At 40.2% G+C, this 14,740-nt stretch overlaps 1 protein-coding gene across 1 annotated transcript; it reads right to left on the bottom strand.

Annotated features, from left to right (window-relative positions):
- Positions 1 to 4,684: 4,684 nt before the first annotated feature.
- Positions 4,685 to 6,095, bottom strand: LOC140245571 (uncharacterized). Its single transcript, XM_072325136.1, has 3 exons — positions 5,945 to 6,095; positions 5,206 to 5,506; positions 4,685 to 5,147 (listed from the first exon to the last, which is right to left on the bottom strand). The coding sequence occupies exons 1-3, from the start codon at positions 6,093 to 6,095 to the stop codon at positions 4,685 to 4,687; spliced, it is 915 nt and encodes a 304-aa protein (XP_072181237.1).
- Positions 6,096 to 14,740: the final 8,645 nt, after the last annotated feature.

The raw sequence follows: 14,740 nt of genomic DNA, 5'->3' as shown, positions 1-14,740 counted from the left end.
AAGTATTTCATAACAAACAAACAAATAATTAGGAATACAATGAAATGTTCGCATATACAAATAATGTCACGAAATCGGTACAACAATGTGATGAACATAGTACCAAAGACACAGGTATTATTAACAGAGATACAAATAAATGTTATATCACATGGGAAAGGCAGAGACAAAATTGCTGATAACGGAGGGGACTGCTAACAAACAGAGCCTGTAGTATGCAGCCCCTCATGAGAAAGGGAAAACAAATCTAATTGCCAAAAAAAAAAAAAAAATACACACACTTTGCCAACAGATAGAAAGAAAAAAGACAGACAGTAAACATATAACATGTACAGAACGCACATTAATAATCACGAGCCGACTCTCTCCTAAGGGAAGAAAAGATAAGTAGATAGAAAGATCAATTAGGAAGGTAGTGAGTCCTTGGGGGACAAGAAAGGGGGTAGGAGAAGGAAATGGTGGGTCGTAACCAGGACACCAGATGCACAGAAGCTAGGGCTCGCTGAGGTACAAAGAGTAGTTACGTTAAACCGGAGCAACAACAATTTTAATAGTCTAAACTAAAAAAAAAAAGAGTATCTTACCATGTTGCATACTTACTTACTTATCCCTCGACCTCTGCGATCGTTGGGGAGGCACGAGGAATAGTACGCGGTCGACCGTTTTAGAGGGGGGTGTTCAGTGGCGTACCGTGGGTCAAGACATTGGGGGGGAGCACCTCGTGGAAGCAACATCAGAATTGCATTACTGTACATAAATGCGAGCGAGCGGAGCGAGCGAGCTTGAAAATTTTGACATTTTACAGTCCCCAAACTGCCGTATATAATATATATATATATATTTGCTTTGGAAATTAAGGGGGTTGCACCGGGTGCAACTGCTGGCAGTTGCTGGCAGTAACATCAGGAGAATGGCATAACGATTAAATGCGAGCGAGCGAAGCGAGCGAGCTTGAAAATTTTGACATTTTACAGTCCCCAAACTGCCGTTTGTAGCTATATTTTTTCGCTTTAGAAATTAATGGGAGGGGGCGCACCGGGCGCAACTGCTGGCAATTAATGACAGCAACATCAGGAGAACTGCATAACGATTAAATGCGAGCGAGCGAAGCGAGCGAGCTTGAAAATGTTGACATTTTACAGTCCCCAAACTGCCGTTTGTAGCTATATTTTTTCGCTTCAGAAATTAAGGGGAGGGGCGCATCGGGCGCAACTGCTGGCAATTAATGACAGCAACATCAGGAGAATTGCATAACGATTAAATGCGAGCGAGCTTGAAAATGTTGACATTTTACAGTCCCCAAACTGCCGTTTGTAGCTATATTTTTCGCTTTAGAAATTAAGGGGAGGGGGCGCACCGGGCACAACTGCTGGCAACTACTGACAGCAACATCAGGAGAACTGCATAACGATAAATGCGAGCGAGCGAAGAGAGCGAGCTTGAAAATTTTGACATTTACAGTCCCAAAAACTGCCGTTTGTAGCTATATTTTTTTCGCTTTGGAAATCAAGGGGAGGGGGCGCACCGGGCGCAACTGCTGGCAATTACTGACAGCAACATCAGGAGAATTGCATAACGATTAAATGCGAGCGAGCGAAGCGAGCGAGCTTGAAAATTTTGACATTTTACAGTCCCAAAACTGCCGTTTGTAGCTATATTTTTTCGCTTTGGAAATTCGGGGGGGGGGGCGCATTGGGCGCAACTGCTGCTGGCAATTACTGGCAGTAACACCAGGAGAATGGCATATAACGATTAAATGCGAGCGAGCGATCGTCGAAGCGAGCGAGCTTGAAAATGTTGACATTTTACAGTCCCAAAACTGCCGTTTGTAGCTATATTTTTTCGCTTTGGAAATTCGGGGGGGGGGGGGCGCATTGGGCGCAACTGCTGCTGGCAATTACTGGCAGTAACACCAGGAGAATGGCATATAACGATTAAATGCGAGCGAGCGATCGTCGAAGCGAGCGAGCTTGAAAATGTTGACATTTTACCGTCCAAAAACTGTCGTTTGTAGCTACATGTATTTTTTTTTCGCATTGGAGGGAGGGGGCGCCCCGTGCGTCCCCTGGATCCGCCACTGGTAGTCAAGGGTGTCGGTTTATGTTCATGATTGGGGGGGGGGGGGCGTCGAAGTGACCAAGCGGGAGAAGGATGTCCAAAATCTGCACTTTATATAGAGCATCCCCTAATTTGTTTGTGTTTGTGAGTGTGTGTGTTTCAAATAGATGGAAAGTTAGGAAATAGCCAAGGTTAAGTCTTATTAATGGGCAATGCAAGGCATTTTATATAGACTAGTATGTAAAGAAACACTGCAAAATCAATGATAAAGCTTTGATAGCAAATGTGTACAACCTATCAAACATCGCATTGCGCAACAATGGAGCGACTCTTTTTGCCATTCCGATATTCTGAGTACACTGCGCACATCCTGCTTGTATTCAAAATACCAACCAGGAATCACGCTGAATCACAACCTTTTGCGGGCTTTTGAACAATGTTATACCTCTTTCTATGGTTAAAAGAAATCTTAGAAAAATATCTTTTTTTCTTGATCATCCTTTCATGTCGATTTCAAAAGCAGTTTACTAACCCTTTAATTACCATTTTCGTAGGTTTTTTTTTTCTTTTTTTTTTACCAGCGGATTGGGGGGGGGGGGGGCACGTGCCCCCCCATGCCGCCCCCCCCCCCCCCCCCCCCCGTAGTTACGCCACTGTCAGTGGCGTATCTAGGGAAAACGGCGGCCGGGGCAAGCGCGAAAATTGCGCCCCTAATTTCTGAAAAAGTGTTCAACCTCAACCCCATCCCGGTAGGGACTTTGAAGAAGTCCTCATGATATGCTTTTTGAAGCACTTAAGAGAGGTCTTTTGAGGGTGATTTATAGGCAACCCCAAATTTTGATATATTTTGGAGAGCGAGCGCAGCGAGCGAGCCGAAAATTTTTATATTTCAGCTTTATACATAACATGGAATTCTTGTCATTTTTGGTTATAATACTAATCTTCGAATACAATATTAATCAATATATAGTGACGGCCTTATAGATAACGATTTATACCAACAGTGTCCAACCCCATCCCGGTAGGGACTTAAGAAAAGTCCACATGATATGCTTTTTCAAGCACTTAGAAGGGGTCTTTTGAGGGTGATTTAAATGTAATAGATATTGAAGAATTTTTGTGAGCGAGTGCAGCGAGCGAGCCGAAAATTTTTGTATTTCAGCTTACAAAACATGGAATTCTTGTCATTTTTGGTTATTAAATCTTCGAATGACAATTCTAATCAAGATATAGTGACGGTCTTATAGATAACGATTTATACCAACAGTGTTCAACCCCAATCCCATCCCGGTAGGGACTTAAAAAAAGTCCACTTGATATGCTTTTTTCGAGCACTTAAAAGGGTTTTTTTAGGGTGATATAAAATCTGATAAATTTTGATAAATTTTGGCGAGTGAGCGCAGCGAGCGAGCAGACAATTTTTGTATTTCACCTTACAAAACATGAAATTCTTGTCATTTTTTGGTTATTAAATCTTACAATTCTAATCAAAATTACTACGCGTGAGTGAGCCGAAATTTTTATATTTCCACGTCATCATTACGTTTTGTTCTTTTTATCTTTTTTTTTTTTGGATAAATCTTGGCGAGCGGGCGCAGCGAGCGAGCCGAAAATTTTTGTATTTCAGCGTTACAAAACATGGAATTCATGTTTTGTTTTTATCTTGTTTGATTTGGTTTTCTGCCCCCCCCCCCCCACACACACACACACACACACAATCTCCTTCCCCCCGTCCGGGCGAGGGTTTTTTTTTCTTCTTCTTCTTCTTCTTCTTCTTTTTCTTCGTCGGTTTTTTTTTTCTTCTTTTTCTCGTTTTTTTTCACGTTTTCGTCTTGCCCCCCCCCCCTAGATACGTCACTGTTGGTACTTGATACTATTAACGCAGCATGCATTGTACACACATAATAATCATACACAACTTACGGTATACCGCGTACGGTATAATACCGGTAAACGGTGAACATTATGAGCAATGTATCTTCGCGATTCGGCCAGAAAGCAAAGCAGGGATCGGGAATGTCTACTGTTTGCGCGTCAGCTTCGCGCACGGTGCAGTAACGTAGTATTAACACGTACTGTACACGAGTTCTTTAGTGCGTATAATATTATGTAACTCCATAATGTATCATCATCCACACACAACACATTAGATAAAACAAGGAAGAGAGAGAGAGAGAAAATGAACGCAAAAGAAAGGAAAGGCGGAATTCAAAACGGAATAAAAGCGGTAAAGACAGTTTTTGTTTCATTTGTCAACATCTAAACATTGCTGAAGAGGGTGTTGAATAGCTCAAACACCTCCTTTTGCCCAACGGAGGTGTTTGAACACCTTAACACCTCCGTTTTTGGCCAAGGGGGTGTTTGAACACCCAAAACACCCCCTTTTGGCAAAGGGGGTGTTTGAACACCCAAAACACCCCCCCCCCCCCCTCGGTACGCCCTTGAACATGACCAAACCAGGCCAGCTTGGCGTCTCTTGACCATTTGTAGGAGAGTCACTTGAGGCCCCACAAGGCTGGTGACCTTGTTTCGGACGAACTCGTTGGTTTTGCGTTCCCAGTAGTGGATACCAAGCAGTCTCCTCAGCATTTGTTCTCCAAAGCTTGGATTCGCTTTTCTGATTCGGCTAGCATTGTCCAAGTCTCGCAGCCACAGAGGAGAATGGAGGTGATGGAGACCTGAATAACATGTACTTTGTGTTGAAGCTTATGTTGCCCTTCCATAATTTGTTGAGTCTAGCCATCGCTGCTGTTGCTGTGGCTATCCTGGTTCGAATTTCCCCTGTACAGGTATCGTCCTTGTAGATATTTGATCCCAGGTATTTGAAGTTTGTTACCTCGTCTAAGGTCTCTCTATTCATAGTGATGTTTGCACTGATGTTGTTTGGGCTATTGACCATCACTTTGGACTTTACTGTGCTCACGTCCATGCCATACGCCTCTGCTCTGTCCACCAGTCTGTTGGTGAGGTCCTGTAATCTCTGTTGGTGCCCTCCATGAGGTCGATGTCGTCTGCGATCGAAGATTACTGACGGGTCTACCACCAATTGAGATTGAAGTATGGTGGTTCTGTAGTGTTTCCTGCATGATCTTCTCCGTGCAGGAACAGATTGAATAAGACAGGAGAGAGTAATCAACCTTGCCTCACGCAACTGTTGTCTTGAAGAACTCTCCCAACTGGCCGTTCAAAAGCACTGCACTGCTAGAGTTGGCATAGAGAGCCTGAATAACCTGCACCAGTTGTTTGTCTATGCCAAAATCTCTCATGATCATCCAAAGGCCATCGTGCCACACTCTGTCGAAAGCCGTTTTGAAGTCAATGAAATTGTGGAAGACGTCTCGCTGGTGTTGTAGATGCTTTTCGATCAGCACTCTGCAGTTAAAGATCTGTTCCACTGTGCTCCGGCCAGCTCTGAATCCTGCCTGTTCTTCTGCCAACAGCTCATCCGCTTTGGTAGTAAGTCGGTTGAGGATAACTTTGAGCATTACCTTGCTGGGGTGGCTAATGATGTTTATGGTCCTGTGATTTTGACACTGCCTTGGGTTACCCTTCCTTAGAAGTGGAATGATCAGGGACTGGGTCTATTCTCTTGGCCATCTTTTCTCCTCCCATATCTTCTGACATAGTTTAGTGAGGGCCTGAACTGTAGCTTCTCCTCCGCACTTTAACAGTGGGGACGTTATCTACTCCCGGTGACTTCCCTGGTTTTAAACTGAGGATTGCCTTTTCTTCCTCATCCTTTATTACAGAGGGCCCATTTTCCTTATCATCTTTAACCTGTGTGTCTGCCTGAATACTGGTGTCAAGGTGAAGCTGATAATTGTACAGTCACTACAGTACTCAGTCCATCTTTTCAAAATTTCTTCGCTGTTTGTCAGGAGGTTACCATCTTTATCATCTATGAAAGTAGACTTTGGCTGGCTGGTTTTGGTCAGGGTCTTGAGAGTGTTGTAAGCCTCCTTGATGTTTCCTGCAGTCAATCCTTTGTCTATGACTTTGCACTGGGCTTCAATCCAGTTCTCCTTGGCAGCTTTCATTTTCTTCCTGACCCCCTATTCATCTCTCGGTACTGTATTCTTGCCTCATCACTGGTGTGTTTTGCATACGTCAGCTCTCGCCTCTTGTCACAGAGGTCAAGCACTTCCGTCGTGACCCAAGGTTTAGATCTCTTTTGTTGCTTCCCCAGCACTTCGTCATCCGTTGTCAATAACACTTCATTGATATTACCAGCAAGAGTGTCTATGTCATTGTCGAGTACACTGAGCACTGCAAACTTTCCTCCAACTTGAGCTTTGAATATTTCCACAACCTCTGGTTTTTGAAGTTTCTTGAGATCGAAGCGAATGCGAGGGCTATTCTTTTGATACTTCGAATTCAGCTTCAGCTTGATAGTTATATGCACAAGGTTGTGGTCACTGCCAATGTCAGCACCTGGGAAGGTCCTCGTGTTTGCTTTATACTGGACTTGAAGCGTTGTGGTACCAGAATGAAGTCTATCTGGTTGTGCACTTGATCATTCGGTGAGTGCCAGGTTACAGTTCTGAACCATTTGTGTGGGTGCAGAGTGTTGGCCAGGGTAAGGCAGCGACTTTTGGCAAATTCCAGTAGCCTAATGCCTCTGTCATTAGTATCTCCCATGCCAAATCTCCTGACTGTCCCTGCCCAGTTCTCGTGTGCATCTGGGCCTACCTTGGCATTCCAATCCCCCTAAATTATCATGAGGTCTTTCCTTGGAACTTTTACTATTGTGGCCTCCAGCTGGTGATAGAATTCCTCCACTTCCTCATCATCATGGCCTGAAGTTGGTGCATAAGCTTGGATAATGGTCAGTTTGTGTGGTCTGGCTGAGATGCGAATGGAGATCAGCCTGCTGGAGATTGGGGTGCAGCTGATGACACTGCTGGAAATTTCTTTCCTAACAATAAATGCCACGTCGTGTTGATGCTTCCTCTCATCCCCGGAGAACCAGATCTTGTGTCCTTCATCTGTGCAGGTTTCATCAAAGCCAGTCGCGCAGGCGTGCAGAGTTCGGACATTCCACGTTCCGACAGTTATGCCCTTAGTTGGCGGCTTGATGGTGTTTTTCGCTCCAGTAGTCAACTTATCACGCCCACCCTGGAGTGAGTCAGCGGGACGCGCGGTCGTTGTTATTCCGGGCCCCGACCGATCCGGCCTGCTGGTACTTTGCTTCTTCTTCCTCATGTCTTTTCAGTGGGCTTGAGATAGCTTGGCGGCGCCCATCTCCTCTCCAAGCTAGTTACCGCAGGCCGTAGACCACTAATATAATATTGTTATATTGCATAAGAAGCTTTTAGATAATTCTTTAACTTTAAGGGAAAATATTTAAGGCTTCTCTTACTATTACATGTATCAAGAGAATTCCAGAATATTGGTCCAGAGTGAAGAATAAGATTTTGTCGATTACTAAAATATAGAATTTTCGTGACATGCTATGTTGCCAGAGTTGGCGTAATTATGCTTTCTGGCATAATTTTAGGCGCTTCAGCATGTAGCATTTTGCTTTCATTAATTTGCCTGTTTTTAGCATGATTCTAGCATAATTGCTACAAAAAGGCGTTTTGTGTACTGTCGTACCTCATTTTGGTTTGTCTGTTACTTTGTCAGCTGATTTGTAGATAAAGTATTTAAGTGATAATAGAGCACTATGAAGACCTGTTGTTTGATATACTTTTTTTTTTGGCTTTTTCTTTTGTTTTGTCGATTGAGCGCCACAGTTCAATTGGGAGCCTGAGGACACTTTTTTTCCTTCTTTTTGTTTGTCAGCTGATTGGGCACCATGATAATGTAGCAAAAAAATGGGAGGACGATATTTGGCACCACATTGCGATTGGCGATTGGGCCCGTTAATGTAATTGAGCACCACAATCTAATTCATTTCTATTTGTATTTTGTTTTGTTTTGTTTGTTTGTTTGTTTGTTTGTTTGTTTGTTTTTTTCTTGCTTGTCAGATTATTAGGCACCACAGTTGGTGGACATGATGTGACATAATTTCATGGCAATTTAGCATAAATTTAGACCGCTTCAAGCACAATCCCGTTTTTTTTTTCCCGCTGGTCACACCGGTGACATGTCTCCTATAGCTACATAATATAATTAGCGTTCGTCAGCCGGGGCCAGGACTATGTTGTGCAGGACTGGCTCTACATGACTGTGTCCGATAACTTACCTTGAATCTTACGGGCATAGAGCCTTCTCTTCGGTTGCTCCGCGTTTGTGGAACTCGTTGCCAATAAAATCTTTGGAATTATAATAACCTTAGGACACTTTCAAATCCGAGGTAAAAACTTGTGGCATATTGTGATAGTCGGGAGCCATTATATATTCTGTACAGATAAAATGGTGCTATAAGTGTTCATTATCAAGATGTCAACCTTGTCTCATATATTCTTGTAATGTTGTTGTGCCAGTCTTTTCCGATGTTATTGTTCTACAAAATTCTATTGGCATAGTAATTGTCTCTTTTTTTCGGGATTCCAAAACCTTTTAGATATGTATTTTCTTATTCATATATGAAGGGCCCACTTTATTACAGGCCCATCAGTAGCGGTTCTTTTCATTTTTCTTACATTAAGTATTTTTCGCTTTGATAATTGCTTCAATATTGTTGTATTATTCTGTTTATTTTGCAATGTATCCCCTATAATCCCTTTGTTACAAAAATGGGTTCCATCCAATATTTCTCCATTTCAGTGTGTGCTGTAAAAAGTTTACATTTACTGACTTCACTGGTGACTGATCAAGATGATCATTCAAGCACGAACTTTATAGGTTAACTTTCATCCATTCTAACTGATTCTCCCCCATATGAGTCTCCTTAAAGGGATCGTATAGTTCTTGTTGAGGCCTAACTTCAGGTTTCTAAGATTTTGTTGGTGAGATTAAAAGAGAAACCTCAGACGAAATGGGAAAGATCATGTACTTCCAAGAGAAATCCAATGTTTGTTTGATGAAAATTGGGTTTTGAAATGGCTAAGACATACAAAACAGAGCGATCCTTATAACAGATGGGACCCTCCTTTTATAATGATAGTAATACACTGAAGTGAGTAGATGACTATTTGTTCAGTCGCGTTCAGAATACTCTCGTGAATGGTGTAAAATCACCCAAAAGAGTTATTGAGTGTGGCGTTCCACAAGGGAGCACCTTAGGTCCTCTGTTACACTCTTAAAATAGTTGGGCAAAAAAAAAAAATCACAATCTTTAACCAACACTGGGCAACATACTGTCCACACAACTTTTGGTTAAAATATGCCCAACTGATAGTGGGTAGTGAGTTTGCTGTGGGTTGGGCAAATTAAATTGCCCATCAGCTGTTGACCGATCATACTATATATACCCAACTTTGCAATTTCCCAACCGTCTTGACATGTGTATGTCAAGACATTGTTAATTTCTATCCTATCATAATCCTACAGCTAGTCGTAAAGCCTATTTATACCTACAAGTACATCTAGGCTTAGCCTACATTCTAGACCTAGTAAGTACCAGGGATATTTTAATCACATATATAGGGCTATGTAGTTGTAATGCTTTAAGACATGGTTATCATATAGATAATAATAATAAGGTGTTATTTATCCAGGGTAGCCTCTTCAGTGTTGCCACTGCTCTACCAGAGGGCCCTGCCATTATTAATACCCTAGCGTTGCCAGGTACCCATTTATACACCTGGGTCGAGAGGGACATTGTGGGTAAAATCATCTTGTCCAAGGACGAAAGCGCTGAGCGGGACTCGAACTCGGGTCCCCCTATCGGGAGTCGGGAGTCTAATCCACTATGCAACAGCGCCCCCACATGATTAGACTTTAATTATAAAAATATGAAAATACCTCATCAAAGGTAAAAGTTGAAACTGTGAATTTCACGGCAATAATATTCAGTAATTTTCTAATACATTTCAGACATTTCAGATTTTATTGAAATCATAAAAAGCATTAAATTTAACAATATTTTATCTTTTTCACGAAGAGAATTTGAATATCTTATGAATATTCATGAGCAAAACAAAAAAAAAACAGTAGAAACCAATAGAAACCAACTGGTATCAACTGGTATCAAATTTTCAATGTTTTAGTTATTGGGTTTTAACATGGAATGAAGTGGTAAGCAAGTCCAGTCAGGTATATTGGTTTCAAATTATGTCATCTAACTATTTTCACACAAACCGACACACACACACACACACACACACAAACACACACAAAACACAAACTATGCACACACACACACACACACAAACACACACAAAACACAAACTAGCAAGATTGTAGAAGTATCCTGTAGTTTGCTCCCACAGACAGATATTCCCACAATGTTCATTTTTTAAACCCTCCGGTGTTGACGGAATAAAGGGAAACGTAAGAAAATTATGTCAAAATACGTCCACAATGTAGCTCTTGCCCATATACACTAATTATAATATATATCATCATACTATAATTCGAGCAACGTTTGTCTGTTTGTTCCTCTATACTCCTCCCAGGTCCTTGGTCCGATCTCCATCAAACTTAGTGGGTGGACGCAGGTTCACCGCGAAATTGCCCTTGAGGGGTTCATTTTTGGAAGGGTCAAGGTCACTAGGTCAAAGGTCAAATAACTGTTTTTCGCTACTCCTTGGGATTCCCCCAGAAATATCCTCAATGGGGATTTCCAAGGTGTAGGCCTACTTATATGGGGATTCTCCGAGAAATATCCTCAATGGGGATTTCCCAGGTGTAGGCCTACTTATGCTTCCAGCAAGTTTTGCCATGATCGGACCAGTCGGGCCAAGTAGTAGCGCGAATCAGTTATTATGCCTCCGCCACGAAGTGATGCCGGAGGCATTATGTTTTCGGGTTGTCCGTCCGTCCGTCCGTCCGTACGTCCGTACGTCTGTACGTACGTCCGTCCGCATTCGTTTACGCGATTCGTTTACGCGATAACTTGAGTAATATTGACTGGAATTTTACCAAACTTGGTCCAAGTGTAAAGTATGATGGGGCAATTACTTCATTAGATTTTGGGTGAAATCGGCCAAAGGTCAAAGGTCAAAGGTCAAGGTCAAATCATGAAATTGTATTTGTTTGCGCGATAACTCAAGACTGGACGAAGCAGCTTTCACCAAACTTGGTCCAAGGATGATGTATGATGGGGCAATTAGTTGAGTAGATTTAAGTGACATTGGCAAGAGGTCAACGGTCAAAAGGTCAAGGTCAAATGCTAAAAATGTTGCTATTTCCCCTATATCTATGCCATGCCCGAAGGTATTTTCTTGAAACTTAGTGTAGACATGTACTACTGTGTAAAGATTCTCCAGAGAGAGTTTCATGTCATAAGGTCAAAGGTCAAAAGGTCAAAGGTTAGGTGAAAATGTTACAATTTCACTTTTCTCGCAAATGGTTCAATGCATTTTCATGGAACTTGGTACATACGCATGTACTGACTGGCAGGGATTATCTAGGGAACTTATGGGTCATGGGTCAATATCATTTGGATATTTGTATCCCTAAAAGAAAGGATAAGCGAGGGAATTATAAAACAACGCCAAAGCTTCCTTGGATTTCGAAGTCCATTTTGCGTTCGATAAATAGAAAAAATAAATTGTTTTATGTATTTAAAATGAAAAGAACTGAACAAGCACGATTGAAATATACCTTGTATAAGAATACCCTTATTAAGATAATACGTATTGAAAAGAAAAAATATTATTATAAGCAATTAGAAAGATATAGATGTGATATAAAAAGTACATGGAATATATTAAAACAACCAATGAATGTATCAAATGAAAAGTCTGGTATATCGAAAATAAGATATAATGATGAAATTATTGATAATTCTGTGGATATAGCAAATATTTTTAACACATATTTTACAACAATTGGAGAAAACATTGCTCAAGAAATTCCTGATACTACTAAACATTTTTCTGATTTTCTAAATCAGTATAATATGCATTCAATATTTTTTACTCCTACCACTAGATATGAGGTTATTGATATTGTATCTGGTTTGAAAAACAAAAAAAGTTCAGGTTATGATGACATTAGCAATATGATTTTGAAAGGTGTCATATCTTCTGTTGCGGATCCTCTGGCACATATCTTTAATTTGTCAATGTTAAGGGGTGTGTTTCCAGAACAAATGAAAGTAGCTAAAGTTATTCCTATATATAAGAATGGAGATAAGTTAGATACAAGTAATTATAGGCCTATTTCTTTATTATCTTGTTTGTCCAAGATTTTAGAGAAAATTATATATAAAAGAACGTTGAATTTTTTGAAAATGTATGGTGTTTTTACAAATTCGCAGTTTGGGTTCCGAGAAAAGCATAGCACCTGTCACGCTTTGTTAAATTTTGTTGATAAAGTAGCACATGCTTTAGATAATCACTCTCATATGATTGGTATCTTCCTGGACTTCTCCAAGGCCTTCGACACTATAAATCATGATATTTTACTATACAAGTTGTCTCATTATGGTATACGTGGGAAGGCCTTGGAGTGGTTCAGGAGTTATTTAACTGATCGCAAACAATATGTTTTTTGGAATAATCATAACTCTGATATGAGAGAATTTAAGTGTGGCGTCCCACAAGGTAGTCATGGTAGTTTGTTGGGCCCGCTGTTGTTTATTGTTTACATTAATGATTTTTGTGTTTCTTCCGATGTTTTATCTTTCATACTTTTTGCCGACGATTCAAATGTATTTTATTCGCATGAAGATCCAAACACCCTTGTGCAGACAGTTAATTCTGAGTTAAAAAAAAGTATGTGAGTGGATGCGAGCAAATAAGTTGTCTTTAAATATCCAAAAAACTAAATATATGCTTTTCAGTAATACTTTAGATAATTTGAATATGGATATTTGTTTTGGTGATGCTGTTTTAGAAAGTGTTTCCCATATTAAGTTTCTCGGAATTACAGTCGATAATAAACTCTCCTGGAAATTTCATATTGATAATGTCTGTAAGAAATTTTCACGTAACATTGGTGTTATAAATAGACTAAAATTTTCAATTCCTCAACATTCGTTGTTTACATTGTATTCATCTTTGATATTACCCTATTTGAATTATGGAATTTTAGTATGGGGAAACACTCATCAAATATTATTGGATAGGGTTTTACTGCTACAAAAGAAGGCTCTTCGCATTATTTGTAACACCGTTCCATATTCTCATACAGATCCTTTGTTTTTCCATAATAACATTCTGAAAATTAAAGATTTGTTTTTGTTTCAACTCGGGCAATTTATGTATACTTATAATAATAACTGTCTTCCGTCTATCTTTAACTCAATGTTCATGCGCAACCGGACATATCATGGATATCCAACCAGACAGTCAAATGAATTTCATTTACCTTTATTAAGAACCGTGCTTGCTCAACAAACTTTTATTTATGTAGGTCCAAGATTCTGGAACTCCCTTCCCATGGACATACAAAATGCACCGTCATTGAATTCTTTTAAAAAGAGATTGAAGAGTTTTCTTTTGAAGTCTTATAATGCAACCGAATAAATATAATCCTGTAATGTATTTTCTGTCACTATAGGCAGCACTCTCTTGAGGCATTGACCATTTTTTACCGCGTTTAGTATTTTTGTATTCCTCACGTGCCCTCACGGTTGCAGTCTGTTCCGCTGGAAAGCAGCTCAACACTGTTTCACTCTCGAAAACACGTGGCTATTTGTCTCTGTGGGCTTCGCCCCTTGGTGTATGCATCAAAATAATCTAGGTTTTTTTCTCTCTCTTTCTCTCTCTTCTCCCCATTTTCTGTTCCCTATTTTCACACTTTTGCTTTCTTTTTCTTCTTTCTTTCTTTCTTTTTTTTTTATTCCCAACTTTCCCAGTTTCCCGCAATCTTTGTAGTTGTAAGTTTTTCACCCCCTTTACTTCCCCTCTTTCCCACTTTTCCCTCAGAGGTGCCCACATGTTACAAGCATAGTCTTTTGAGTGGGTACCTCCACTTTTTTTCTCACAGAGTGTATAAATAGAGTGTATATTTCTTTTTGTACCAAACATAAGGACATGAGCATGTTGTTATCCCTGTCTGACTATGTATATATATGTATGTATATAATCAACGACTCGCATGCCAAATGTATCATATTGGTTTTTTTTTTTTTTTTTTTTTACATTCTGTTGGAAAAAGAGTGAAAATAAAGTTTGAATTTGAATTTGAATAGTCAGGGGGTCAACGGTCAAGGTCAACTCCTCAAAATTTTACTATTTCCCTATACCAGTACTAGTATATTATGCAATGCTTGTATTATTAGTTTTAAAACTTAATATATTCATGCATTACCTAATGGAGATTCTCTGGGAAATTTCCAGCCAGAAGGTCAAAGGTTAAGGGTCAAAGGCCAGGTTTAAATGCAAAAAAAAAAAAAACTATTTTGTACTGTACTTACACTCTTTCTTCATACCTTGAGAATTACTCAATGCATAAACTTATAAAAGGGACGGTGAAAAGTCAAGTAAAAATCCTCAGTTCCCCAAATATGTGTACCTGCACTCTTAGACAATTATAGCAAACCCAGTTTGAGGAAAGTGAACATTCAATACATTTCTGACAAACCTGTCATATCAGTATTTTGCCATTTATGTGAAACTGTCATCACACATTGTGAAGACATTGTACTATACACCTATTGGGAGAATCATGCATTATGGCGGAG

This window comes from Diadema setosum, chromosome 22 (assembly GCF_964275005.1).
Source record: "Diadema setosum chromosome 22, eeDiaSeto1, whole genome shotgun sequence".
In the NCBI taxonomy this organism is placed as follows: domain Eukaryota; kingdom Metazoa; phylum Echinodermata; class Echinoidea; order Diadematoida; family Diadematidae; genus Diadema; species Diadema setosum.
Note: the sequence above shows the minus strand (reverse complement) of the source record. Positions and strands in the feature narration are given on the sequence as shown.